Source organism: Quercus lobata, chromosome 4 (genome assembly GCF_001633185.2).
Source record: "Quercus lobata isolate SW786 chromosome 4, ValleyOak3.0 Primary Assembly, whole genome shotgun sequence".
NCBI lineage: Eukaryota > Viridiplantae > Streptophyta > Magnoliopsida > Fagales > Fagaceae > Quercus > Quercus lobata.
The window spans coordinates 30913986-30940723 of record NC_044907.1 but is presented as its reverse complement, the minus strand read 5'-3'; the positions used below and the strand labels follow the sequence as shown (position 1 = coordinate 30940723).

General features: G+C 32.5%; 3 protein-coding genes across 3 annotated transcripts; 2 read left to right on the top strand and 1 right to left on the bottom strand.

Moving 5' to 3' along the window:
• Positions 1-2053: 2053 nt before the first annotated feature.
• LOC115983329 (homeobox-leucine zipper protein HAT3) lies at positions 2054-5217 on the top strand. The gene is made up of 4 exons (XM_031105974.1): positions 2054-2527; positions 2933-3255; positions 3631-3710; positions 4633-5217. Exons 1-4 carry the CDS (start codon positions 2302-2304, stop codon positions 4973-4975), a joined length of 972 nt encoding a protein of 323 aa, XP_030961834.1. The 5' UTR covers positions 2054-2301; the 3' UTR covers positions 4976-5217.
• A 3961-nt stretch (positions 5218-9178) lies between these two features.
• Positions 9179-12557, bottom strand: LOC115983411 (actin-related protein 2/3 complex subunit 5A). Its single transcript, XM_031106080.1, has 4 exons — positions 12368-12557; positions 12195-12267; positions 11802-11902; positions 9179-9571 (listed from the first exon to the last, which is right to left on the bottom strand). The coding sequence occupies exons 1-4, from the start codon at positions 12463-12465 to the stop codon at positions 9436-9438; spliced, it is 408 nt and encodes a 135-aa protein (XP_030961940.1). The 5' UTR covers positions 12466-12557; the 3' UTR covers positions 9179-9435.
• A 7324-nt stretch (positions 12558-19881) lies between these two features.
• On the top strand, positions 19882-22343 carry LOC115988069. Its single transcript, XM_031111700.1, has one exon. The coding sequence runs from the start codon at positions 20037-20039 to the stop codon at positions 22068-22070; it is 2034 nt and encodes a 677-aa protein (XP_030967560.1). The 5' UTR covers positions 19882-20036; the 3' UTR covers positions 22071-22343.
• Positions 22344-26738: the final 4395 nt, after the last annotated feature.

Genomic DNA, 26738 nt, shown 5'->3' with positions numbered 1-26738 from the left:
TTGCCTACAAAATGGGTAATTATTTATAATGATTTTCAGAAACAAAACTTTAACCTTAAAAATGCTGGGAATGAAAATCAATTTATTTCTGATTAAATTCAAAGTATATGTCACTGTGTCAGCTAAATTTTGACATCAAAAGTAATGTGATACAACTACAACGCCAAAAAATTATAACTACTCTACTACCAATTAATAGTTTCTCCTTGGATCATTATTATTATTATTATTTAATTATAAAGTCAGAATTTTGTAATTGGCATTGCAATTAAAGAAGGAAATACATGAGCATTAATGATATGTTATATTACCCCACTAAACGTTAATTTTAAATTTAATAAGTCTTTGGGTGGGTTTGGATTCAGCGTTTGCTGAGTCCACGTTTTTCCCTTTTTTTTTTCTTTTTTTTTTTTTTTCACTTTCATGCGTTTAAGGAGAGACATATTTTACTGTTCAGAGACAATTTTCACTATTTATGCACTGTTTTGTCACTATTCACATACTGTAGCAGTACTATTTACGCATTTAAAAATATTAAAAATAGATCCCACGGTACTTTTCACACATTTAAAAATTATTTTGCTACAATGTTTTCAATTTTCAGTTTTCAGTTTCAACAACAATAAGTTCAATCCAAACAGCCCCTCTATCTCAAAAAATAGAAAATACTTAATAAGTCTTTGAAGTTTCTTTAGTTTTAATTAACTTTAAAGTCTAAGAAAACAGAGAAAATTAAATAGTGTTTTGACGTGCATTAAAGTAAAAAAAAAATACTAGTACCATTTGCGTGTTCCCTTTACAGGTGTAACTCCAATTCAGTTTCCCCAAACACCTACTTGACCAAACAATGTAACCTACTACTATCATTTCTTTTCAACATAACAATAAATAAGAGTAATAATAAATTTCCTCTCTGAAACAACAAAAAAAACATAAAAAGTAAAAACAATTTTTTTTACTCTCCAAAACACACGCGCGGGTCCTACTTTTTTTTTAATGACACTCGTTTGCTTCGTGATTTGATGCTGGCTTTTCTGGTAAAAAAGGCCCCCACCATGTCAAGTGGGTTCCACATGACACTCGTGGGAAACATGGGTCCTACTTGAATGATGGCACATGAATCTCTCAATCTCCTTCCTTCTTATTATCATCATCATCATCATCATCATCATCATATTAAAATGATTAGATTGAAATTAAATTTCAATAATGTATTTTGATATTGGGTCCGGTCTATGTGTGCCCTTAAGCTATTTATTTTTAGGAATATTTTTCAGAAATTGAAAAAATTGTCAATATTTTTTCAATTCTTGAGAAATTTTTTTTCAAAAATAAAAATTAATGTGTGCCCTTAAGACACACATTAGTAAAATCCTTTGATATTTGGGTAAATGTCAACCAAGTTCAAGATTTTTTGAAACTGACTTATTAGGTTTTTAAAAGCTGATTTAGATATGTTTGTTAGTAGTTTTTCTCAACTGTTTTAACAGTTTTGAAAATTCTTGAATATGATTGATACTAGCACAAGCATCAAGTATGTCAATAAAACGAGAAATATTACGTTCATAACATTTTCACAACACTTTTACAACAAAATATTGGGTGTGACAAGTATTTCTCTATATATAAAATTTGCCCCATAGGTTATATTATCATGATTTGTAGCGAGTGAGCACACGCGCGTGTGGGAGTATATTTTGCAATTTGGGCAGTCTTTAGTCAACGGTCAACCAGCGAGAAAGCCGCTTTCTTTAACAGACGGTAATAAAAGCCCCCCTTTAAAGACAAAGAGACTTTTTAACCTATGGTTACAAGAAAGCCATCGACAATAAAAGAAACTCTCAGTTACACACAAAAGAAAAAGATAAACATATAATTACTTGTCCCTTTCTCTGTCTCTAGTCTCTACATGTTGTGTTGTGTGTCTAATTTTAACCACGGTTAAATTTTTTTATTTTTTTATTTAACCAAAGACAGCAAGCTAAAGCTATGGAAAAGCCAATTATATCATCATTGAGCCAATAGCCTATCTGACACAAGTCATCATTAAATCTATAACCCCCCACACACACACACCCTCTTTTTCTTTCTTTCTTTTCTCTCTGTATCTATATATAGTCCCATCCCATCCTTCTCTACTGTACTGCAATAACAAAAAGGCTGTGACACACCACCCACACCTGCCAAATTCAGTCATTTTCTTCTGTCTTTCTTTTCTTTTTTCCATTTTGCTTTCTCAAATCAAAAAATCAATCCCACTTAGGAGAGAAAAGTGAGAACCTTGGTGGGTTTTTGTTGGAGATGGAGAGAGAGAAAATGGGTGAGAAAGGTTCTAGCTTGGAGTTGGGTTTGGGGTTGAGTTTGAGCTTAGGATGTGGAGGTAATAATAATAATAATAATAATAAGAATAACAACAATCATAATCAGCCTTCTTCTAAGATGAATCTCATGCACAAGCCTCCTCCACAGTTGGTGCAAAATCATAATCAGAAAACTCCTTGGAATGAAATGTTTCAGTTCTCAGCTGGTAAGTTTTGGAAATTTTGATTTTGATTTTTTTTTTCTCTATTTTTGTCTCTATTTTTGAAGTTAAGAATCCAAGAGATTTCAAGGTTGATTTTGGCCTTTATTACTCTATGATTATATGAATATTAACTTTCACATTTTCCTTTTAGATGCAAATTGCATATCCAAAAAAAAAAGTTACAATACAGATCCGTGATTTGAGCCATTCTTTCTATCTTTTTACGTACCCCTTTATCCAATATGTGCTTTTTATTTTTCCTTTGAAGCTTGTTAAAAACTTTTCACTTATAGGCTTATAGCTAAATTAAATTCCTGGGTTTTGTTTTTCTGATTGTGTGCAAATTTACGTAAATTTTACAGACATGGTTTAAAGATTTTGACATGAAAAAACATGTTTTATAAACAGAGAGAAACCAGGATACAAGGTCGTTTTTGCGAGGAATCGATGTGAACAGGTTACCAGCATCATCAACAGTGGATTATAATTGTGAAGATGAGAATGGGGTTTCTTCACCGAATAGCACAATATCATCGAGCATAAGCGGGAAGAGGAGTGAGAGAGAGGCTAACAATGGAGATGAAAACGATGCAGAGAGAGCTTCTTGCTCTCGTGGAAGCGATGATGAAGATGGAGGTGGCGGTGACACTTCTAGGAAGAAGCTCAGGCTGTCAAAGGAACAGTCTATGCTGTTGGAAGAGACTTTCAAAGAGCACAATACTCTCAACCCGGTCAGTGGCATTTTCGTTATTTTTTTCCTGGGTAAAGGGTGAATTTTTAAAAGCTAAAATGCAAAACTTATTTCTGTACTCTAATTTCGTTTTCGTTAATTTCAGTCTTTGAAACTGCTTTTAAATTTATTCAATTTAGATATTTTCGTTAATTTTTGTTAAATGTTGCAGTTAGTTATATAAATTTTTAATTTTTTTATTTATTAAAAATTTGATTAATGATTGAAAAATGTTTTCATTTTTTTCAAAATAAATCTTAACAGAAGTTGATTAAATTTTTTATTTTTTTAATCTTTATGTGTTGGGGCAACTTGGTTATTTTGATTTGAAATAAGGGTGAGTTCTGAAAGTGGGGTTTTTATTTTTTATTATCAGAAGCAAAAGCTGGCTCTGGCAAAGCAGCTGAATCTCAGCCCAAGACAAGTGGAGGTGTGGTTTCAGAACAGGAGGGCAAGGTGAGATATTTCTGTAATGATTTAGGGGTATTATTGGTATTAAACCCTTGGAGTAGGGGTGGAATTGTCTGTTTCACTATGTTACCTAAAAAGGGGTGTTTGTAAATTGTAACATGTATTTTTTTCTCTTTGCCTTCACAATTTTCATGTGTGAGCATTGAATGAGACGAGTCAAAAGTTTTGGTTGTTTCATCAATGGTATTCTTTTTAACTGTTGGTAGTAGTAATGGTAATGAATACAACTCTAGCAACAACTCCCACAGAATTAATTTGAATATCTGAGAAGTTCTCTCATGCATTATATGCATCTTTTTGTAGATCCCACAAAATTAATGATGTATTTGTCATTTTATTAAGATATTTCATGCATTTGTTGACAAAAAAAGATATTTCATGCATCTGATATATATATATATATATATATATATATAAATTTTTCCTTTCATAGTAGGTGAACTCACATTTGAGAAAGTATATTATGTGTTGGATATATTCATCCCTCCTTTCATGGTGTGAGTTAGGTCCACACATCACAAACTATGCATGAAAGGAATATTGCATATTCGGACGCTTGAGATACTTAGGCTACTGTTGGTAGATTAAATTTATTTGGACAAAAGACAACTTTGTTTCTTACATATGGTTGGGCATTTGGGGTCTATTTTTGACAAAATTAATATGTAGAATTTAATACTCGTATATGATGACTATTATTTGTTGAGATCTTAACATTCAAAACTCGTGTATGAAAATAAATACTTGAGTACTTGTTTGTTGTGATGTCACATTCATTTCAAAGTTAGGTTTTATGATTTCAACATCCGTATGTAATGTCATCTATTTATGTATAACATGAATATCACATGTGCTATGAATGAAGGTGTGCAAACTAAATGCCTTATTGTTAAATTGATGGATGCAGGACCAAGTTGAAGCAAACCGAGGTGGATTGCGAGTACTTGAAGAGGTGTTGTGAGAATCTAACAGAGGAGAACCGGCGATTGCAGAAGGAGGTGCAAGAGCTTAGAGCATTGAAACTGTCTCCACAGCTATACATGCACATGAACCCTCCAACCACCCTCACAATGTGCCCTTCATGTGAGCGTGTGAATGTTTCATCTTCCTCCTCATCCTCCATGGTTGCTCCAACGGGCCCTACTCGTCACCCGCAGGGCCCTAATGTCCAAAGACCTATACCCATTAACCCATGGGCAACATTACCCATCCATCGTCGACCGTTGGATGCCCCCGCATCGCGATCGTAATTTGTTTACTCGAGTAAGGGCATTGTGGTCATTAGGAGGAAATGGGGTACAATGTGTACGGAAGTGAAGAGAATATATTGTTAAAGATTTAAGAGGACATGATAATTCATGTTAAGGGTTGTTAGGATATGATTTCATTAAGTCAAAGCCTTGAGCATATCTAATTTTATTTTGAGAGTTAAGTCTTGATAGAGGTTGTAAAGGGTGGATATTAGACAAGAAAAGAACTTTTTTTGTGCTCATATATGGTGACTAGGATGACTTGAATGATATAACAAAGAGAATCTGAATCTCCTTTTTTGATTATTATTATTATTATTAAGGACAAAGTAAAATGATGCATAAAAATAAGTTTATGAATTTAACAATGAATAATATTGATATGTGCGTTAAGAATATAAATAAAATGTAATTCAATGGTCAAATTTTCAAAAAATATAACTATATTAATAAGGGGTAATTACACTCCTGTTCCTTGAGATTTAGGAGAATGACATTTCACCCCAAATTTGAAAGGAAAAAACACTCCCCTCTCTTGAGTTTTGAAAAAATTAACACTCCCTTTTTTTGTTTACATTAGTAATGAAATGTTTTAAATTTTTATAAGAATCTCTTTACAAATAACAATAGTCAATAAAAAAATAAAACTGATAAATTTTGAATAAAAATGTAAAATTTATCAAGCACTAAAATATTTGCAATGACAAATCTCTCCATAACCCATTGAAAAAAAAATAATTAAGCAAATCTCACACTTAATATTTTAAAATGCACTTTAATAATTAAAAATTTAAAACAATGAATTTTAATTATGAAATAAGATGATTTCGAAAATTTGCCCTTAAGTAGAGAGCATGTTGATTTACAACATTTTAAATATTAATTTAATAAAAGTTGGTTAGTCAGATGTTAATTGGGAGAAAGTATTTTTTTTCCCTTCAAATTTGGGATGAAGTCTCATTTCCTTAAATTTCAAGGGAGGAGAGCGTAATCACCTTAATTTTCCTTAATGAAAGTTGTAACATTAAGCTACAACCTTGGTGGTGGGTTCCAGTTAGCTCAACTAGTAAAGTTTTTAATAGTTGAATTAGAGATCTGAGATTCAATCCCTGTCTACATCAAAAACTAATTGATGTATTGGTTTAATAATAAAGAGTTATTCAAAAATGTACGCTATAAGTTGAAACTTTCTAATTCAAAAAAAAGAAAAAAAAAGAAAAGAAAGCTACAATCTTGGTGCTAGCGAAACTTTGTCCTATTATTAATGTTATCTTGGTATGATTAGAAACATGGAATTGTGTGGTAAAGGGGACAGAAGAACAATATTAAGTTTGAAATTAAGAAAGAAATAGTGATGTCAAACAAGGTGATTTTGATGACCTTAAATTGATGGATGGCATTTTGTGGCAAATTGGCAAATGGTTGTCAATTACGGTGGATTAGATTCCGGGTTTCCTTTGTCAACATTATAATATGGGAATTGGTCCCTTTATCCATGAATTACAGACCAACGAATTTTGATATCCACTATCAGTGGCTACTTTTTAGTTCATCGTACATCTTACCAAGAGTGTCAAATTATTATCTGTCTAAATCCAATTTATTTATCGTGGGGAAAAATTATAGGTATCCTAGTATAACAGATAATACTATATATGATATATCTATTTTTAAAATAGACATTTCCATCTTGACCATAAATATATTATCAAGAGTAATGATATAATGGGTTATCTGTTTTATTTATTTATTTATTTTTGATAAAAAAAAAGTGGCTCACGATTCTTCATCGTTACTTATGGCCTATGGGAAATTGGGAATGACAATTACAAAATATATTACGCATCAAAATTTATATTAAAAAACAGAGGTTCTATCTATGTAAGAGAATTAAATTAAGAATAAAGTTGAAATCAATTGCGTACAAGTTATTTTAACTTTTACATTTGATTAAAAAAAATCATTTTTTTGGGTGATAAATGGCTTTATATAATGACTAATATTGAAAAATATATATTTATGGAGCAAGTCTTTCCTTCTCAAAAAAATCTTCTAATTAAGGGGGGTGTTGATACCCATTTTTGCAACACATTTTTTACAAGCCCAACCTTCTTGTGGATCCAATTCATGTATTATATTATATTTTATTCTTTTAAGCAAGACCCAAGCCCATGCAACATATTGGAAAAATTGAGAGAGTGTGATTTGAAGGATATGAGTCAATTCCTTTTAGACCTTTTGCATGAACCCAATCCATGCATGCTACCAAATGGGTAAGGGACATTGATAGCACCTTAAGCTCATGGAGGAGGTTTTGTACCCGAAATTTCCATCCAAGAAAGGGCTCCATGCTCTAGTTGACAGTGTCCCTAATTTTTGACTCAGCTCCATTTTTCACACAAAAGCATAGTTGACTGTAAAAACTAATTAGCCTAGTCTATTATAGCCACCAAATGCAGCTGCCAAGAGTTTGGGAAACACTAGCTCTTGAGTGAGGGTCACTTTATTTTCCAAATCATGCTAAAAGTATGTCAAACTCTTGAACAACAGCAATCCAAGCTAAGACATCAAATTATTAGTGTCATGGGGGATAAAAGTCTCTTCTACTACCCAACAATCGGTCATTAATAACATCCCAAACTCAATATAAAACTCTCTATTCAACTAAAAAATAGGTCAATCACGTTTTACCCATATAACTAAAACTTTAGAATAAAATCTCATTCAGCTAGCTAACATTCTCACAATTTTGAAGCTTGGGAGTGGAAATATGGGTACAAAGGAACCTTTCTTTTCTTTCTTACGACCTCTCTCAATATTCTCTTTTCGCTGATTGTAGGTCGAAATTTCAAACCTGTTGTGTTTTTATGCATTTATCTACATTTTTGTTTTTGGCATTTTGATTTATCTCTTATTAAAACACTATTAGCTTTTATTCACTAAATATTGGAATTTTGCATTTGATACTCTTCACAAATAATTACTTCTAAAGAACCCAAGGAGAGATTTGGATCATTCTAGCATTTTTGGCTCTTGTTGCACATCGTCCTTCACAGGGGGCATGCATACTAATTTAGAAACATTTAAACTGTAATTTGGGTGGTGTCAGGGAATTTAATGTGGTCCAAAACTGAAACCTTCATGTGGTCCACAGTTACTATTTTTTAATTTTTTTTTAACTTCTCCAGCTGCGACCTGCATATGCATATCCCAATGGCTGCAATGCAAATTACATTTTCATGGTTCATAGACAAATATTTCAGAACATTCAAAATGGCAAATTTTAAGGAAAGCTTGGAAACAATAAACCTTGAGATACAAAATTTTTCTGGACTATTGTGATTGGTAAATAATAAAAGTAGTGTTAAGTGGTGAACCCAATTAAAATTAATGTTGTTTCAATCACAAAAAGCCTATAACCCATGTTGATTCTACCATTATAGAAGAAGTCTTAAAGAGGTAATTTGGGGTAACATGACCATGAGATCCAAAAGCCATCTATTATATATAAACAAAAAATTATTTTTAAACACGTGTGTATGTATATATGTATTTTTTTTTTTTTTTAAATCATGAATTTTCAGAGGGCCATGCCCCCTCTCCCCCTGGACATTAAACTTATAAAGCATCTGTTATCTGGTCTTATCACTAACATTTTCTTCATTTGGACTTATCACTAACATTTTCTTCATGCATCTAGAATAACAATTTAATTGTATCAATAGTTATCATAACACAAACTCTAGAAAAAATTTGCCATTATAACTTTTAAAGCTACATTGAACTTTTTCACATTTTTTTCATATATATATATATAAAAGAAACTCTATAGTTACAATGGAGGATAAAAAATTTGAATTATGGATGTCTTCATTAGAAACATCACAAACACCATGAAAACTTCTGCACACAATTTTTTATTATAAGTAAATAAACTTCTGAACACAATTTTGATCACTGACTACATGCACTTAGGTTCTATGACATGGAGTTAAAAAAAATGCGTTCCCTCAAGTTAAAAGCCAAAAAAGCTTAAAAGTTAGAAGTAAATTTGTAAGTCAAGTCTTTATCATTCTCTCTCATATCAATATTATGCAGTTTTGGGAAACTGAAGCAACCATGAAAAGCTAGAAACTGAAGCAGCCAAGAAATAAGAGAAACAAAAAGACAGGAGGAATCAAAAACAGTAAGAACACAACAAAATAAATCAAATGATAAACTTTAGTCACAGAATCTTTGAAACGGGTACATATTTTACGCCAGAGATAGAATTGATTCTGCATGATTTTCCATAAACTCTAACAATTAAAGTCCAAAGATTTATACTTTGACAGCATAACTACCAGTGTAACATAGCATCGTAAGCTGTAGTTTGGCATACATGTGTGAGAGGATAAGAACAAATGAGAACAGACAAATTCTTCACAACATTAACTTTATTGATGTAAGGTGTGGGAAAATTAAACTGTATTCACAGTGTCAGCAAGGCAACGTAGTATGCATCCCAAACCAGCTCTCTCTGTCAGTTTTTCATGGATCCGAAGGCATTGGTCACATGTGGGACGATCTCCAGTAGACAACCCTCTATACAAGTACCTGAAAATGATACCAAAAATCTCAAATTGCTAAAATTGCCAAACATGTTATATACCAGGTTACAATGGATGACCATTCTTGGTGGTGGTGGTGGTTTTTGGGGTGGGGGGAAGAGAAATAATGACAAGGATAAAATAGCTATTGAAACTAGTACTAACAAAACTAACTTGCTATATTCTTTTCAATTTATGGAAAAAATTAGCCACATATAGTAAAAGAAAAGTGTATGGGTGAATCTATAGATAAAAGAATTTAAAATAGTCTTCAAATTGAGTTAGACTGAAATAAAGATTCCATTTCTTCAAGGAATTGTGCAATATTCTTTTTCTCCCCATTTGATATTTTATCTACAATCAATGAATCTATTATACTATTATTCATTATAAATCTTCTAAAAATATCAGTAAGGGACAAAAAGCTCATGCATGACCAATGTTGCACATATGGCCCGGGGAAGGATGAATTTTTAAATATCCAATTATATTACAAATGCTAAATATATCCAACTAATACAAGAACTGCTACAAACAATGCTAACTTTTGCAGCCTTCACTATCTTCTAATGAGCCAATACTTAATCAGCCAAACGTGCAATTGTTTTTGTCACAGCAAATACCGATCCCAACATAAGCATGGTGTGAAATGCAAATGATAGAATTAATACTAGAACATGAAGTGCGTCACATGTCACATCAACTATGATATGAAGGAAAAATTCTTCACATGATGATAATGTATCTGAATGCACGTGTTACTTTGTCTATTGATTGATACTTATGATTAGTAGCCCTGGTACCAACAAGGATGCTCAAATTCAATTCTTGTCTATCTTGATTGCTGAAGATCTAAATGTAGCATCGGGAAAATCTCAAGGCCAAGGTCTTGCAAGGGTGAAACTGGCTATTACATATTTACACTAAAACTCATCACCTTCCATTCTGCAAATGACAATGTGAATCTCATTTCTACGTTTTCCAACATTACTTATTCAAGGAACTTTAACATAATTGAATGCATCCATTTCCTCTTAGGCGAGGTAATGGTGATTGTTCAGGGTCTCCATTTCCTGTTGCATAACAATCACAACAATGTCTACGTCTTACGCATAGATGGAATCAGTGTTGGTAAAAGTGCCGGGCACACTTAAGTGCAAAGGCCTCCTGGATCCTAGGCGCCAAGTGCAAAGCAAAAGTGTGCACCTGATTGAAGTAAACTGCACATTTTTTTTTTTTTTTTAAAAATTTTTAGAATTGATAAATTTGAAAATAATTATTAGTAGGCAATAAAACAATCAAGTGATCAAAAAATCATATAAGTTGAAATAAAAGAGTACATATAATTCATATATTTATATAAGTCCCTTGTTTTGCAATTTTTCAAGTCATTTTTATTTTTTGGATCAGCTAGATATGAGTACTTCTGTCAATATCCTTTCTTGAACATCCAGCAGCCATAATGCACATTGACTATTTACTAATATTAGTTAATAATTTAATAAGTTTAAGTCTATAAGAATTAGTCAATGTAAGATCAATGATGGATTGTGGAGTGATTGCGGTCCCAAATGGGTCTTATAGAAGCGTATAGCAGCACACCATAACATTGAATTTCATAAATACCAAATCAATGGTTTATATCATTAGTGTTAAGACCCTATGACTACAATTCAGTTTAGCTTAGATTTTTGAAAAATATAAAAAAGCGCACTTCTTTGAATGCGCCTCACTTTAGAGGCGAAAAGTGCAGGAGCTTTGGTGCTTCGCACTTAAAGCGCAGTTTTACCAATACGTACTGTATGGAATGCCATGCAGCAGCCTAATTTTACTTCTAAACTTACAAAGAATTCCCTCAAACTAGGGGAAAATATTAGGATGCTCGAGTCAAACACATGTTCCCCCAGCTGATACCAATCCTCACTAACAATCGTGCCAATCCACCATTTATGTTAAGTTATATCAAGTTCATTCAATTGGCTCTTGAGGCCAATTCTTTAGTGTATAAGTTCAAATTATGGTAGGTTTCATATCTAGGCAGACTGTAGAGTTCCCAAGGGCAATCATGGATCCAAAATTACAATCTGAAATTCATACAATCAAGTAAATCAAAAAAAAAAGTAGAAGATTTGAGCCGCAACATATTATCAATACAAAAAAAATGAAAAGAATGTAAGACAAGTTCACATGCTATCATCAAGAAATGAAGTAAAATCAGTATTTGAGTGAGCACTCACTTCATGAGGATATCATAGTACTCAGCATCCAAAGAAGAAAGCAATCCCTCCACATCCTTTATTGCCATTAGAGCTCTATGCACTACTATCCAATTCGCCGACTGCAAAACCCCCGAAAATCACATCAATCTCTCTTCATTTTCACTACACACACCCAAAAAATCACACTTTTTTTTTTTAATGTTCAAATTAAAATTTGAGGCTTATATATTTCCAATTCAACACTGAACCTCAGCTCAACAGAAGAATTGTGAAACTTTTTTCACACATTGAATTGACCCTAACAACACTGTTTAAGTTACTGTTGAGTTTTCTTTATACAATTTTCTCAGGAACCAAACGCGGTATAAGAAAAAATAAAGAAAATAATTTCTAGAGAGAGAGAGTGAAAACCTTGCAACGTTCGTCTCGGGTCTTGGGAGGCGAGCCTTCGAGAGCAGTTTTCAAAGCTTCGACTGGTTTAGACCTGCCATGGATCAGAAATCAAAGTTTCTTACTTTTTTGGGATTTCGCAATTCAGAGTATAAAATCAAAGAAACAAAAAGAGGGTTTTACAAAATGATTACTGTTTGAGTAGGCTTTCGATCTTTCGAGATTTGTGCTCGATTCTCGTGATTATCGCCTCCGCGTTGTCTGCTTCCACAAATCCCTCCGTTGATGCCATTCTATCTCTCTCTCTATTGGATTTTCTCACCTCTGGGAAAATATTTTCCCGAGAAAGTGATTCGTTTTCATATTGGTTTTCAAAACGGTGTCGCTTTGTTGATTAGGAAAATAAGTTCACCTTTTGTGGGATGGGCTTGAATGAAGCCTAAAGGGTTCTAGGCCTTCTGGCCCATATTTCCATCCTTTTGTAAATTGTTATGTAAGTACAATTTCTTATTGATCAATTCAGCCAACAAAAACACACACAATTTGTCGCTGATAATTTGTTTGAGTGGTGATAGATATACTCGGTGTTTATGGGACACACTGTTGACCATTACATATTATAATTTATGATTGAAATTATGTTTTCAAAACACGATTTTATGGACCATGTGTAACTAACTGTATACAACAATAATTAGCATATTTGTTTACCTTATTAATAATAAATTTTTTTATTATAAAAAAGAGTAAAACTAAAAACTCAGAATTGACAAAGTGAAGGGAACCAAAAAAATTCATTGCTTTATGGCTTTGAGCTATGCTGAAGAAAGCTTAATGAAGCAGAAATCTAAGAACAAATGAACAATAGGCTAAACATTGTGTGATAAGAGCTGCTTTCTTTCCTAGGTTTGTCAAATTTAGAATAAAATATAACCAGATCAGTTGCCTGTTTGATGACTAAATGTTGAGGATCACAATCAGCTAAAAAAAACGACAATTGGATTCTATCAGAGGTTGTTGGGTATCCTAACTCATATTGATGTGAAAGTTTCAATAGCTTGGATAATCTTATGGAATCAGATATTCTCCTGAGGTTCCCCTAATAAAAACATGCTTTGCCTCAATGTGAGGTGGCAAATAGGAGATAAAGAGTTTTCTACGAAAGGGGATAAGGCTCTTGGATTGGATGATATTCAACTTATTTTTTTAGGGAATCTTGGATTATAGTGCAAGATGATGCCTTAAGGACCATAGGTTACTTTTTCACATTAGGTAAACTATTGAGCAAGGTGGGATCTACAATCATCACTCTTATCCCAAAAAGTGAGAAATCCCTCTAAAATGGGTGATTTTAGATTTAGATCCATTTCATATTATAAGTGTATCATCAAAATCCTAGCCAATAGTTCAAAGTTGTGTCTCGTTGATGTGATTGGTCCTACTCAAACAACTTTTATGCTAGGGAGAAACATAGCTGAGAATATATTATTGACTTAAAAAATGGTAAGGGATTATCACGAGTAGGATGACTTGCTGTACTATTAACATTGATTAAATGAAAGCATATGACTCAATTGATTGGAGATTCATAATCAAATGTTTGGCAACTTGTAGTAATCCTAATAAGTTCTTAAATTGGGTGGAGGTATGCATAACTTCACCTAAGAATTTATTGCATTTAATAGTAGTCTTGTAGGCTATTTTAGTGGATGCAAAGGCTTGAATTGAGGCAGATTGTCATCCTACCTCTTTTGTCTTTGCAACAGAGGCATTCTCTAGACTTAAAATTGCGACAGCTAACAAGGAGCATGGCTTTAAGTTCCACTCGAAGCTTGAGAAGCTTAAATTGAATCATTTATGCTATGCTAATGATCTTATGGTGTTTACAAATGCTGACTTAGCCTCCATCAAGAGTGTCAAGAGTGTACTAGAGGAATTTAAGGCCCTATCAACTCTACAAGCTAATTGCTACAAGAGTTAAAAAGTCTTTTTTGTTAGGGTTTAGGCTTTTAGCAAAAATAAAAGCTCTAACTCTACAAGCTAACTGCAGCAAGAGTACTCTTTTTTGGGTTTTAAGCTTTTAGCAAATATAGAAGCTCAAGTCTTTTGTGTATTAGAGTTTATACAAGGGCAACTACTTGTACTACAAAAAAAAAGGTTCTATGGCCATGTTTTTAAAACGCAGTTATAGGACATAAAAACGTGGCTATAGCACGATTTGATATATAGGCTTCCCACTGATATCGTAAGCTTTCAAGCAATGACTGCAAACCATTACATACAAGATCTCCACCAAAAGGTTTGCCACAAATTGTCATTTGCTGGCAGACTGCAATTGAACTCATCTATTATGGCATATAGGTCTTTTGGTCTAATCTGTTCATACTTGGGACAAAGTATGCTCTCCAGAGTCATAAGAGGGCTTGGGCCTGGAGAGACCTCAAGACTGGAACAAAACTGTTGTTATTAAAAAAAATTGGAACCCTTTCACCTAGGCTAGTTCATAATGGGTTGGTTTAGGTTCATATGTACTTTTTAAGGTGTAAGAACATGTCTGGTAGGAGGATTTCTGTTTATAAAAACAATTTTCAAATAGTTGAATTTGAAACTGGTTTTTAGATAATAATTTTTACATTATATGTGTTTGACTCTCTCCTTTAAGAATAATTTTCAAAATAATGAAAAAAAATGATGTTTGAGAGACCATTTTTACTACTGATTTTTTATTTTATTTTATTTAAATTTCACATAAAGTAAAGATAGATATATTTTTTTTTTTAATAATAAGATTCAAATTTGAAGAGTGAGAATTTTTTTGTGGGGTCTATTGTTTTCAATTTATTTATTACTATGCTATTAAAAACATTTTCGGTATTTTGTTCTATTTTGAATAGGGAAAATAGAAAACAATTTTCTAAAACACAATAGATTCAAATGTGGGACCCACCATCTTCTAGTTTCCAAAACAGAAAATTGCATTTAAATCCTTTTACAAACAATCCTTAAAAGTAATTTTTGGTGTGTAACTACTACTCAATGTTGTTCATCTTCACATCTGTATTAGAGCAAGGGTTGATCAAGCTTCCCAAACCTAAGAGACCAAATGAGGCGGGATGAGTAGGAGATCCAAATACTACACATTCAATCATGTTATTTTCATCCAATAGAAGATTGTTGAGTTCTTAAAAATTAGGTCCAAAAGTGATTAAATGATGGTATTGTTAAAATAGACCCTAATAAGCAAATTGTGATCACCTCAAATCCAATATTCATAATAGTTGGGAATTGGAGAAAATTCTTTATTATGGGAATTTTTCGAGCACATGGATCAACACAAAAAACTTGACTTGAAAATTGGCATCCTAAAGGTGTTTTATTGCCCAAGTTTGATATTGTTGAAGTTGCTAGTTGAAAACTGCCATCTTAAAGTTGGTTTATTGCCTAAGTTTGGTATCGTTGAAGTTTCTAGTTTCTTTACTAATAGGGATGTTCACAAGTCAGCCCGGGTCGAGTTTGTGTCCAACTTAGACTCAACCTAACAACTTTGGGTTCTGAAGAGGCAAACCTACAACTGACCACCGTTTCATGTCAAAATCGACCGCTAGATATTTAAAACTCCACCGATTTGGTTAGTAAATTGATTTTTGGTGGAACTCAATGGATCTAGCAAGATATCTATTAAACTTGGCAGAGATCTCTGCTAGATCTAGTGAATATCTTGCTAGATCTAAAAAAATGGGGACAAACCTTGCTCACGGTGATATTGGTGAGGGGAGGAAGAGGCGAATGGTGAAGTGTACAGTCAGTTTGAGTTTTTCAAGTCTCATCTAGCAAAACCCATCACTCGACTTGCCTCCCTCAAGTGTTGAAGATGTTGACCTACCGCTAACCGCCTCCTTGCTCGGATCAAGTTGGTTCTGATTTGGGTGGCTTTGGGTTAAACTGATTTGTTGGGTGCCAAGTCCGATTAGATAGCCCTATTTACTGCCCAAGTTTGAGTTCTTACACAATCTGTAGTGCATTCAATTTTAGTTTTCTCCAATATTTTAATATATCTTTTTGGTAAAAAATTGTAATCTTTAGTGTTTTAAGTAATTTTTTGACAAAATAAAAAACAATAAAAGTGGTGCATTGTTTTAATCATACTACATATGTGTTTATAAATTTGAAAATTGATGCATGAGATAGTGATTGATATATATAGGCATGTTTTACACCTATTCAGGAATGCAAATATTGTTTTGATTAAATAAAAATGTAAATATCCTTCAATTATTATTATTATTATTATTATTTTTGCATCATTGATTGTGTGTCATTAATTTTTTTTTTTATATATATATTTTTTTGGACTTTGTTTCAATGTTGGAAAAGCAACTAAATTCAAGCAAGATTATTATATTTCAAATCAATTGTTTCTCATATAAATCTTAGAAAAATGATATCTAAATTTCATTATACTTAAATAATTAATGCACCAATTAAAATAATAAATATAACAAAATAAAAGTATTATCATATTAGTAATTTTTTTAATTACATAGCATAATACTACAATATTGGTACCATATATATAGTACATGTCGCTTAAAGAAATTAGGAAATCTAAATACTTAAGATTCATTTTATTGAATTCACAAATAGTCATTTTTTGATAGCTTTTGTGTCAATTGTTGTCAAAGAAAATTTTTTATTTATTTTTAGAAACAAGTCAAAGCAACTAAACATGAGAAAGAATGTCATATTCTAAATTTTTTATTATTATTACAAATAAAAATAGTCTCTTATATAATTATATAAATTCATTCAATATAAATAATTAATGAACAATTTTTTTATAAATATATGCATTTATTCCACCAGCTAATCTATGAACTAATACTTTAATATAATTAAATACACACAGACACACAATTATATATATATGCATCGGTGCTTATTAAGGTTAAAATAATATAGGTCCCACTTAATAAAAAAATTGGATAAATTAGACAAATTGTATAAAGTTGGCCCTAAAGCCTATAAAGTTGACAAAATACTGACATAAAGTTAGGTGGCTGACAAAAATTCTGACATAAAGTTGGGTGTTAACAAGCACCTTGGTGGAAATTAGCCTGACAAAAATTAATGGATGTGTCCTGCTAGATCCAAAGAAATGGTGCTCTCCCAAGCAAATTTTATCAAGGATATAGTTGGCTGAAACTGATTCTGTGCTGTGCAGTAGGTAATTTTCAAATTAGGTGCCTATATTTGTTATTCTGCTTGGAACGAGATTAGAGTTAAACATGAAGAAGCACCTTGGAAATTAGCTTGGCATAACTCTTCCACTCTCGAGCATGCATTCATGTCTGGTTAGCTATTTTAAATGAGAAGAGTTACGTCCATAATATTTTTACAACACTTTCACAACAAATCATAGATGGTAAGTTGTCATTAGTTCTAATTTGAATCCACAATTTAAATTTACTTTTTTGTTCACCCGTAACAGCCAATAACAACATGTCACTTAAGATTTATTGTTAAAATGTTACAAAAATATTGTGAACATAACATTTATCGTTTTAATTAGGCTATCAAGTCAGGAAAGACTCTTGAAATGTGGTTATGTTGGTGATGTGTTGTGTGTTTTTTGTAGAAGCACAATTGAGACTCGAGACCATCAATTTTTTTATTGTCCTTTTACTAGTAGGATCTGGTCTCAGTTGCTGGCATTGTGTGGCATTCATCAGATTGGTTCCTCTTGGTCAGAATGTCTCTAATGGGACCTTAGAAGCTTGAAGATCGGAGGATTTAGAGCTATTGACAATTTGTATCAGCTGAAAATGTGGGTTGCTGCAATATATTACACACTAGAGTATATATCACTATCAGCAGCAATATACTATCAGAGGAAGCTGTAGTTAGACAAATCAAGAATTTGTACAATAGCTTATAACAACTGTAAAGAAATGCCAAATATCCTATGTAACAAGATTCTGTGTATTTGGAATATCTCTTCCACTGTATTTGTCTGTGTTTAGAGCAATAATTGTTTGTGGGGACATGTCTTGTTATTATATGAGAAACCTAACCTTGAATGCTGCATACAAGAGTTGTACTATTTTATGACTAATTCATTTATAGTGTCATAGCCTCTTTCTTTTCTTTTTAATTTTTTTTTGGATAGTGTCATAGCTTTTGATCGGTCACAAATTGCGCTGGGTATGATGCCATGGCAATAATACATTTTTATTTTTAATATTGTGTGAGACTCATGATGCAACTACCCTTTTGTATATTGTACCCTAAATTAGTCTTTTTTGCCCCCAAGAGGTTAGAAAACTTGAACTTTGGATGCTATTGCTAATTTGCTACCCATGATTGATGAGTTTATTGGAATTAAAAGTTACAATCATAAATTCTTAATCATTACTACTTAGATTGGCTTATCATGAGAGTTAACCTATTAAATTACAATTCCTCTTAGATATTTCTATCATTATACAGCAAACATCTTTGGCAAAATATTACTCATTAAAAGATGTTAAGCCTTCTGATCTCTCACTTTAAGGAGATTTTCATGCATTATAAATTTCATGATTTTGGATGGCAGAGGTGGGAATGAATACAAATTACAATCAATGCTCTATTGCTTTTGCTTAAAGCAAGGATCATTTCAATGAGAACAATCTCGTTGTACATAGAGAAGTTCTCAATCACTTAGCAGTAGTTGACACTAAGTTACTAACCACTCAAACAAAACTTTCACTTGACACTTCAAAATTTTTATTCCTATTAAATAAAAATTGAAAACCGTTTATTTTCTTTAACTCATTGCATCCAATTTCACAAAGCAATATATAATAAACTTCTTTAGAAGCCTTTAACAACATACTATGTAATCAAAAATCTAATTTATTAAATCTATATTCTATGATAAAAAAAATGTCTTCAACAGACAACTACTATTTTTTTACTCATTAAAAACCTTTATATATTAGCTATATTTTTTAATTTTATTCAATTGCATATCATCGTTTTCTTTTCTTTTTTTCTTTTTAAATAATTGCAATCCCAAAGAATAAGGCAATTTTCTCTAAATAATATTTTTTAAGACAAATATTTAACAGAATAAAAATACTTAAAATTTATTTCAGAAAATTTCATCATTGAAAATTATAATTAAAGAATAATTTTTAAAATAATATTATTAAGCAAATATAGCCAAAGAATAATATTAGAGGTTTAGAGCACTAATATCAAGTGTATTAAATGCTAAATACTAAAAAACCACCTAATAAGATGTGTCAAATATCAAAATAATTTGGCACAAACTATAGTGCAATTCTGATACTAGCACAGTACTGTAAGAAATAATATAAATATTTGTTTATTTTTAGGGAAATATTAACCAATTCCCTTATAATAAATAATAAATATTGTTAACAGTTTTTTAATGGGTTAAAATAATTTTTTCTTTTTTTGGGTGGTGTGCCTGCCTGCTCATGCGAGAAGTAAAATTCTAGTGTAACTTATTACGTCAAAAAACCATCGCCTCAAAAGCTTACTTTAGTAAAATTCATTATATGATCCGGCGGAATTACCTTAAAGACCCGGCCGAAACTGCAAATTACAAGTACAAATAACCAAGGTCAATTCCGTCATTGAAATAGAACGGTCATAACAATAATGACACTTTTTGAAATCTATCTCCCTCCTCATACACTTTTCCTCTTCTCTCTCTCTCTCTCTCTCTCTCTGCAATGTACACTTTTTTTCCTTGGCCACAAAGTCTTCCTTTCTTCACCACCACCCCCTAATGCACATTTTCTCTTTTTCTCACCTAAATCTAACTTCTGCACAGGAACCTCACCTGTTTCACCAATGGCGGATTCAAGTCCTTACACCAAGACCCACTTCCCATTTTCAGAGCCTAACACAACAAACCCCAAATGCAAAGGTATGTCCTTTACAAATTTTTTCTCCAAAGCTCTATTCTTTGCAATCTTCCTCCTTGTTCTCCCACTTTTCCCTTCACAAGCTCCTGACTTTATCAACCAAACCATTCTCACCAAGTTCTGGGAGCTTATTCACCTCCTCTTTATAGGCATTGCTGTGTCCTATGGTTTGTTCAGTAGAAGAAATGCCCAAATGGGCATGGAAGAAACTCACTCAAATTTCGATAATTCAGTGTCTTATGTGTCTAGGATGTTGAATGTCACATCGATTTTCGAAGATGGGTTCGAAAATCCATGTGGGTCTGATGAGAAGAGAGTGATTTTCGATAGTGAGCATATGGGTTTGCCTGTGTGCTCTAATGGTAACACTGTTGTTGAGGAACAGTGTAAACCCCATTTTGCAATGTATAAGAATGGATTTGAAAATCCATATGGGTGTGATCAGAGCAATGTGGTACAAGCTTGGAATTCTCAGTATTTTCAAGGTGAATCTGTGGCTGTAGTGGCTCAGCCAAGCTATGGTCTTGATGAATGTGTTAAACCCGGATCGTTTATCGATTATAAGCCTCTGGGATTACCAGTTAGGAGTTTAAAGTCTAAGGTGAGAAAGAGGGATGGTGCTGAGTTTACTAGTGGGAGTGAATCTAGCTCAGGTTCAAGGGGTTCATCTACATCTAGGAGTTCTGATAGTAGAAGAAGAGGAGGGAATTTTGGGGATTTGGGTCCTATGAAATTGGAGCAGGAGTTTGATGAAGCTGCAGCAGCAGCAGCTGCTGCTGTGGCTTCCTCAATTCCGTGGCGCTCGAGATCTATGAGGAATGAAATGAGAAATAGAGTGGGGAATGGTAATCGCTCTGCGCATTTTAGGCCTCATTCTGTTGATGAAACTCAATTTGAGTCATTCAAATCACAGTCCTTCACGTCGACAGCATCTTTCTCATCCCATGCTAGTTCAGTCTCTTCCTCACAGTCTATTTCCTCAGAGTCACAAAACTCGAGTACAGAAGCATTGGGAAAACAGAAGAGTAGTCAAGGAGCTTTTTTGGAGGCTTCACTATCACCAAGAATACCAAAGAATGACAAGGGTTCATTGAATGTATTGCATTCCCGGCATTATAGTATCGGTTCTGCATCTGGAAGAGATGTTTCGAGAAGCTCTGAAGATGAGTTGAAGGAATGGAGTAGGAGTAGAAGAGAGGATCCACGGGATAGCATCGGTTCTGCATCTGACAGAGATGTTTCAAGAAGCTCTAAGGATGATTTAAAGGAATGGAGTAGGAGTAGAAGAGAGGATCCACGGGATAGCATCAGTTCTGCATCTGACAGAGATATTTCGAGAAGCCCTAAAGATGAGTTAAAGGAATGGAGTAGGAGTAGAAGGGAGGATCCACGGGATAGCAAAGAGTCCAGTCCGGATTCTTCGAAATTGAACATGAGCCCAACAAGCCTCACAAAAGCTCCCTCAAGGGGAAAATCAGTTAGAACAATTAGGGCTAGTAGACTGCCTGCAGGGGCAATGAAAAATGGAGAGATTTGTCAAAATCAAATTGACCATAAGGATGAAAAGAGACGTGAAAATTTGGAGGAAGCATATATGAGGAAAGATAAAGCAAAAGTTGCAGTCGAAAGTCTGATGATTGGCACTAGTAAACAAAATCTTGATAATCCCTACCCTATGCCAAATGGAACAAATGCAAAGTATCACAAGAAGGGGGAATTTTCTGAGAATGCTGCTCTAGGGTCTGATCAAGACTCAGAGAGTGAGGCTGAAAGCTTTCTAGTAAGCTCTGAAGAAGATGCTGTGCCTGGCTCTGTTGCTGATGCAGGACCATACTCTGATGAGGTAGATAAGAAAGCTGGTGAGTTTATAGCTAAGTTTAGGGAGCAGATTAGACTTCAGAAGATGGCATCGATTGGAAGATCAAGAGGGGTAGGCATGAGCGGAAACCATTTTAGATGATATATAAGCTTATGCTGTTATATATATATATATATATATATTTCTAACAAGATGGTCACGATCATATGAAGTTGATGATTCTTCATCTAATCTTCTTTTTATCATGGTCTTTGGGTAATATATGCTTTTTTGTTGGATTACACTTGGGTACTCATGAATTTACAATTTAATTATGTAATAGAGGTTCAATATCCTTAAATCCAGAAACTTTTCATGGGACGAATTGTTGTAATTCTTTCATTTTCATAATAGAATTGTCATGCCTTTAAATCATGCTGCACTGAATTTTGTTCGCCTTTTGCAGGCTTCCATTGGAATGTTATACTTGCATGAAAACATTATTGAGAACTAGCTCAAAAATTACATCTATGAGATTATATTGGATACCTTATCATGTTCGTGAAAATGGGGAGCCTAAATAAATTGAAGCATTTATTTTATGTAGCATCTTAAATTGTATTGCAAAGTCTCTAAAATGAGTTGTTTGTACTGTAAAAGAAGTTGTACTCAATGTTTTCCTGTTGATTATATCCAATCTCCTTTGATGACTATCTTATAGAACTAATTTTTGCTTCTACATGCTTTACTAGTGGTGAATGTCATAATCTTAAGCTGCCAAATGCTGGCCCAATGTTCAGTTTTGGGATCCTTGATACAAGGTATTACATATTTGTCCTGCACAGATCTGGTCATTTTTTTTTTTGTTTTTGTTTCTGTTTTTGAGAATGACTTTTAAAGGCCCTCTGAGGATCATCAAACAGATTTGAAACCTTAGTTGCATAATAAGTACCCTTTGGTGGAACCCGGGGGTGGGGATGCCCCTTACCTTATTTGTATCTCTTGCCTAACCAATTTAGCACATTTGCACAGAGTTTCCCTCTTTGTTGAGGTTGCGTGAAACTTCCAAATGCAGGGTGAGGATGCATTGAGGCTTTTTTCATGGCAAATGCATTAGGAGAAAAGTCAATAAGATATTGACCATGTGAATGAAGGCAAATGCAACTCCTAGAAACTCCCATCATTACTTGCAGTTCCTTACTGAATATTATGAAAGTTCTTTGCACTTGTGTTTTTCTTTACTGGTTGGGGAGGTGGAGGAAATGTGTGTTGAGTCCAAAATGTAATGTGAATTGTTCTCACTAAGATTGTATATGTACAAGGATCAATTATGCAGTTGTCCCATAAAAAGATTTCAATTTGCTCTCTCTGTCTCTCTGTCTCTAAGTCGGTGAGTAGCAGATACACCACCACTATTACCAATCAACAATCAAGTTGTCAAGCTCCTGCTAGTCCCTACCGTGATTCTTACATTCAAGACAAGCATTGAGATTGCTTTGTCTTTTAGATCTGTTATTCAAATGTCCAATTTTTTTACCAAAGGAGACCTTACTCAAAATTTCACTAGGATCATTGCTAATGGGAAAATGTTGAAGCTATTATTAATTTTACTATAAAAGGCTTACTAAACTTGATAATGAATGTAATTAGTGTCACATCAACAACATGATAAATAATTCTCTAGGTTACTTTTAAAGTTGACATCAATTTATAAAGTTTTTATAGTAAAATTTATAGTAGGCACAACTTCTCCTTTGTTGAGAAGATATTGTAGTAACAAATAACCTTATGAGTCATGGTTGAAACTTGAAATTGACCGCACGGCAAGAATCACAGAAATAAAGAGGACGATAATTTTATTGATTCAAAATATATAAATCAAGATGAAACCTCATAAAAAGTTGATACATTTATTATCTTTCTATGTAGAAATACTTATAATATTTATAGATTTAAATCTTTTATACAAATTTATAAAAGAAGAAGATATATAATTTTCCATTTCTACTTGAATATATCTCTACTTTTATTGAACAAAATAAATAACCTTTGTTTTCTAGTAAAAATAACTATTAAATTTATGATCAATTATTTTGCATATAAGAGATGTTGATGGTAAAATGCAATAAAATTTCCTTATTATATAAATAAAGTATATGGCTTCATCAATTTTGATTGGCAATTGCCTTATCATAGTTTTCGACACACACATGTGCACGCCCCCACACATTTTAGTTTTAAGTACTGTCTTATTAGTAGAAGCGTTATTAAAGGAAATTGTTTTTGAAAGATAGGACTTTTCATAAGGATTTTTTCAAATCTCATCTTTTGACATTGACATTAGTGTCTACTTTGGTCACTGGACTTTGGATTTGAACAGTTAACTTCATGGATGTTAAGTTTGTATCAAATCAAAACTTTTGTCAATGTTTTTAGTTAAGGTTTAATGAATTTAATTATGTGACATGCATATATATATATATATATGTGTGTGTGTGTGTAATTAACTCCCTTAAGATTTCAATTTGCTTTTGATAATTGTATTCTTTATTATCAAACTAAGATACCAATTAATTTTTGATATAAATGCGAATTGAACTCAGATTTCTTATTTAACAATACGAAATTTTACTAATTAAACTAACTGGAAGTCCTAATGGCTTGATACCACTGAAAATAAAATTAGAAAGAGGAAAAGAATAAGAAGAACAAGGACTGATAAGAATGCTACCCAATCTAGCAAGAAAAGTGCCAAATTGGATAAAAATGTTACCTAATTTGACTGGGATGATGATAGATCTAGATTTTGACTAACATCTAACTCAATTAATTTGCACACAGGGCATTATATTATTGAGGGAAAAACCACCCGACATTATAATTATATATATATATATATATATAAATCAAATTCAACCACAAAATAAAAGAGCCTACACAAAATACTAATAAAAAAGAAACTTTTCTATCTAATAATATATAAGACTTATTTAAACACGTACAAAAGTAAAAATGAGAAGAATAGAATTGTATGTATGGTTAACCCTATATGTATATAGATATATATCTTTTAATTTTTATTTATATTGATAATTCAACAATACAGTAAGATAAGAGGGATTTGAACTCTAGAGATATCTTTATTGAAAATCACAAAAGATGTCAACTAATTGAGATACAAGACTTTTGTCAACCAGTTTCCTTTATTCCATTATTATTCCAACAATGTTGTGCTGCACTAATCTAAAATGCCAATCAACGCATCAATTAGTTAAATCCCATTCAGCTTTTAACTCATAATTTTTGTTGTCAAAGCTTTGATAGATACCATACGATGTAATCGACTGGTAATTTATTGCATGGCCTGCATCACTGCTGGGATCGAAGGCATACCAGTTTGCAGTAAAGGGGCCAAATGACGCAGTGCTGTTAAGTTTTTCGTTTCTTGTAACATTCCACTTGTAAACATCATTGAATTTGAGCGAAATCTCAGGTTCACCAGCAATTTGAACCTTGACCAATGCGGCGCTTGCAGATAAGACATTTTTAATTTGAATCTCAGGCAACTTAATGTCAGCTGTTTCGGCAATTGTTATGATACTAACCAAGCAAAAGCAAAAGCACAATGCAAAGATGTGGGAGATGGCAAAGAGGCTTAGATTAGTCATTTTCGCAAGCAGATGGTGTTGAAATATTTGGGTATCCTTCCCAGTGGCGTGGTCAAGAATTTATCTTTAGGGTGTTAAATATAAAAATAGATAACTAATTTTTTTTTTGGTCTAAAATAGTAATGTACTAGTGTCTGAATTACTGTCTTCCCTTTTTTTTTGAAGAATAAGTCAATAGTCTAAAACTTGCCTATGAAACTAAATTTTTTAAATTAAATTATCATCCGTTAAGTATAATAACTAAAATTTTAAAAAAATACTAATAATTTAATAATTGCTAAATAAAAGACAAACAATCATTCAAATTTCAATGTATAAAAAAAAAAAAAATGATATGTCTATAATATTTTTACAACAAATCCTAAGTGGCAGGTTGTTACTGGTTATTATTGTTAAGACAAAAAAGTAATCTTTAGTGTTAGTTTCAAATTTGAATCAATAACAACTAACCACCTGTGATTTGTTGTAAAAATATTGTAGACATAACATCTCAAAAAAAAAATCTAATAAACTACAACCAAATACATGTTATATTATTTTATCTATAAATTAAATAATAAAAAGTAGTATATTTTAATTACACAGCTACACACTACTTTTTGTAAAAAGAATCTTAACCACACACGTAATTCTCTAGTGGAGGAGAATAAGGATTGATGGGGACTGCAATTATTATTTACTTGTATCAATGTATTGTTACATAAATTGTAAATGACGAAGAAGAACTAGAAATACAGAAAAGAAAGAAAAAGAGGCAAATGGGGGGAGAGAGAGAGAGAGAGTCACCTGTGGACCTACAGCTGCGCCTTCAATCTATCTGCTGTTGCCGTGGTGCAAGTAAGCCCTAGAGGCTGGAAGTGTTAAAATTATAGATTTTTTTTTTACCTTTTATTTGTTGAGATAATTTTTTAAAATAAGTATGTGTTCATATTAATATGCTAAATGTATAATTATTGTAGTAATTTTTTGACATTTATTATCACTAATTGGATTGTATCCTATAGAAATGAAAGTTATATGTAATGCAATTTTAGAATTTCTTTTATATATTATCTGCTGGGGTATTGGGGGGCCAAAAGGATAAGTGCTCTTTAAAAATTTTTTAATTTGGTTAGTATAACTCCAAAATAGTCTGGAACCCATAAAAGAGTGATATTTATAA

What these genes read in the sequence shown, in the direction of transcription:
- LOC115983329 (XM_031105974.1), top strand. Translation starts at nt 2,302, where the DNA reads ATGGAGAGAGAGAAAATGGGTGAGAAAGGTTCTAGCTTGGAGTTGGGT. An exon ending in AATGTTTCAGTTCTCAGCTG is followed by an intron (nt 2,528 to 2,932) that starts GTAAGTTTTGGA and finishes TTTTATAAACAG; the next exon opens with AGAGAAACCAGGATACAAGG. An exon ending in AGCACAATACTCTCAACCCG is followed by an intron (nt 3,256 to 3,630) that starts GTCAGTGGCATT and finishes TTTTATTATCAG; the next exon opens with AAGCAAAAGCTGGCTCTGGC.
- LOC115983411 (XM_031106080.1), bottom strand. Translation starts at nt 12,465, where the DNA reads ATGGCATCAACGGAGGGATTTGTGGAAGCAGACAACGCGGAGGCGATA. An exon ending in ATCGAAAGCCTACTCAAACA is followed by an intron (nt 12,268 to 12,367) that starts GTAATCATTTTG and finishes GATCCATGGCAG; the next exon opens with GTCTAAACCAGTCGAAGCTT. An exon ending in CCCGAGACGAACGTTGCAAG is followed by an intron (nt 11,903 to 12,194) that starts GTTTTCACTCTC and finishes GGGGTTTTGCAG; the next exon opens with TCGGCGAATTGGATAGTAGT.
- LOC115988069 (XM_031111700.1), top strand. Translation starts at nt 20,037, where the DNA reads ATGGCGGATTCAAGTCCTTACACCAAGACCCACTTCCCATTTTCAGAG.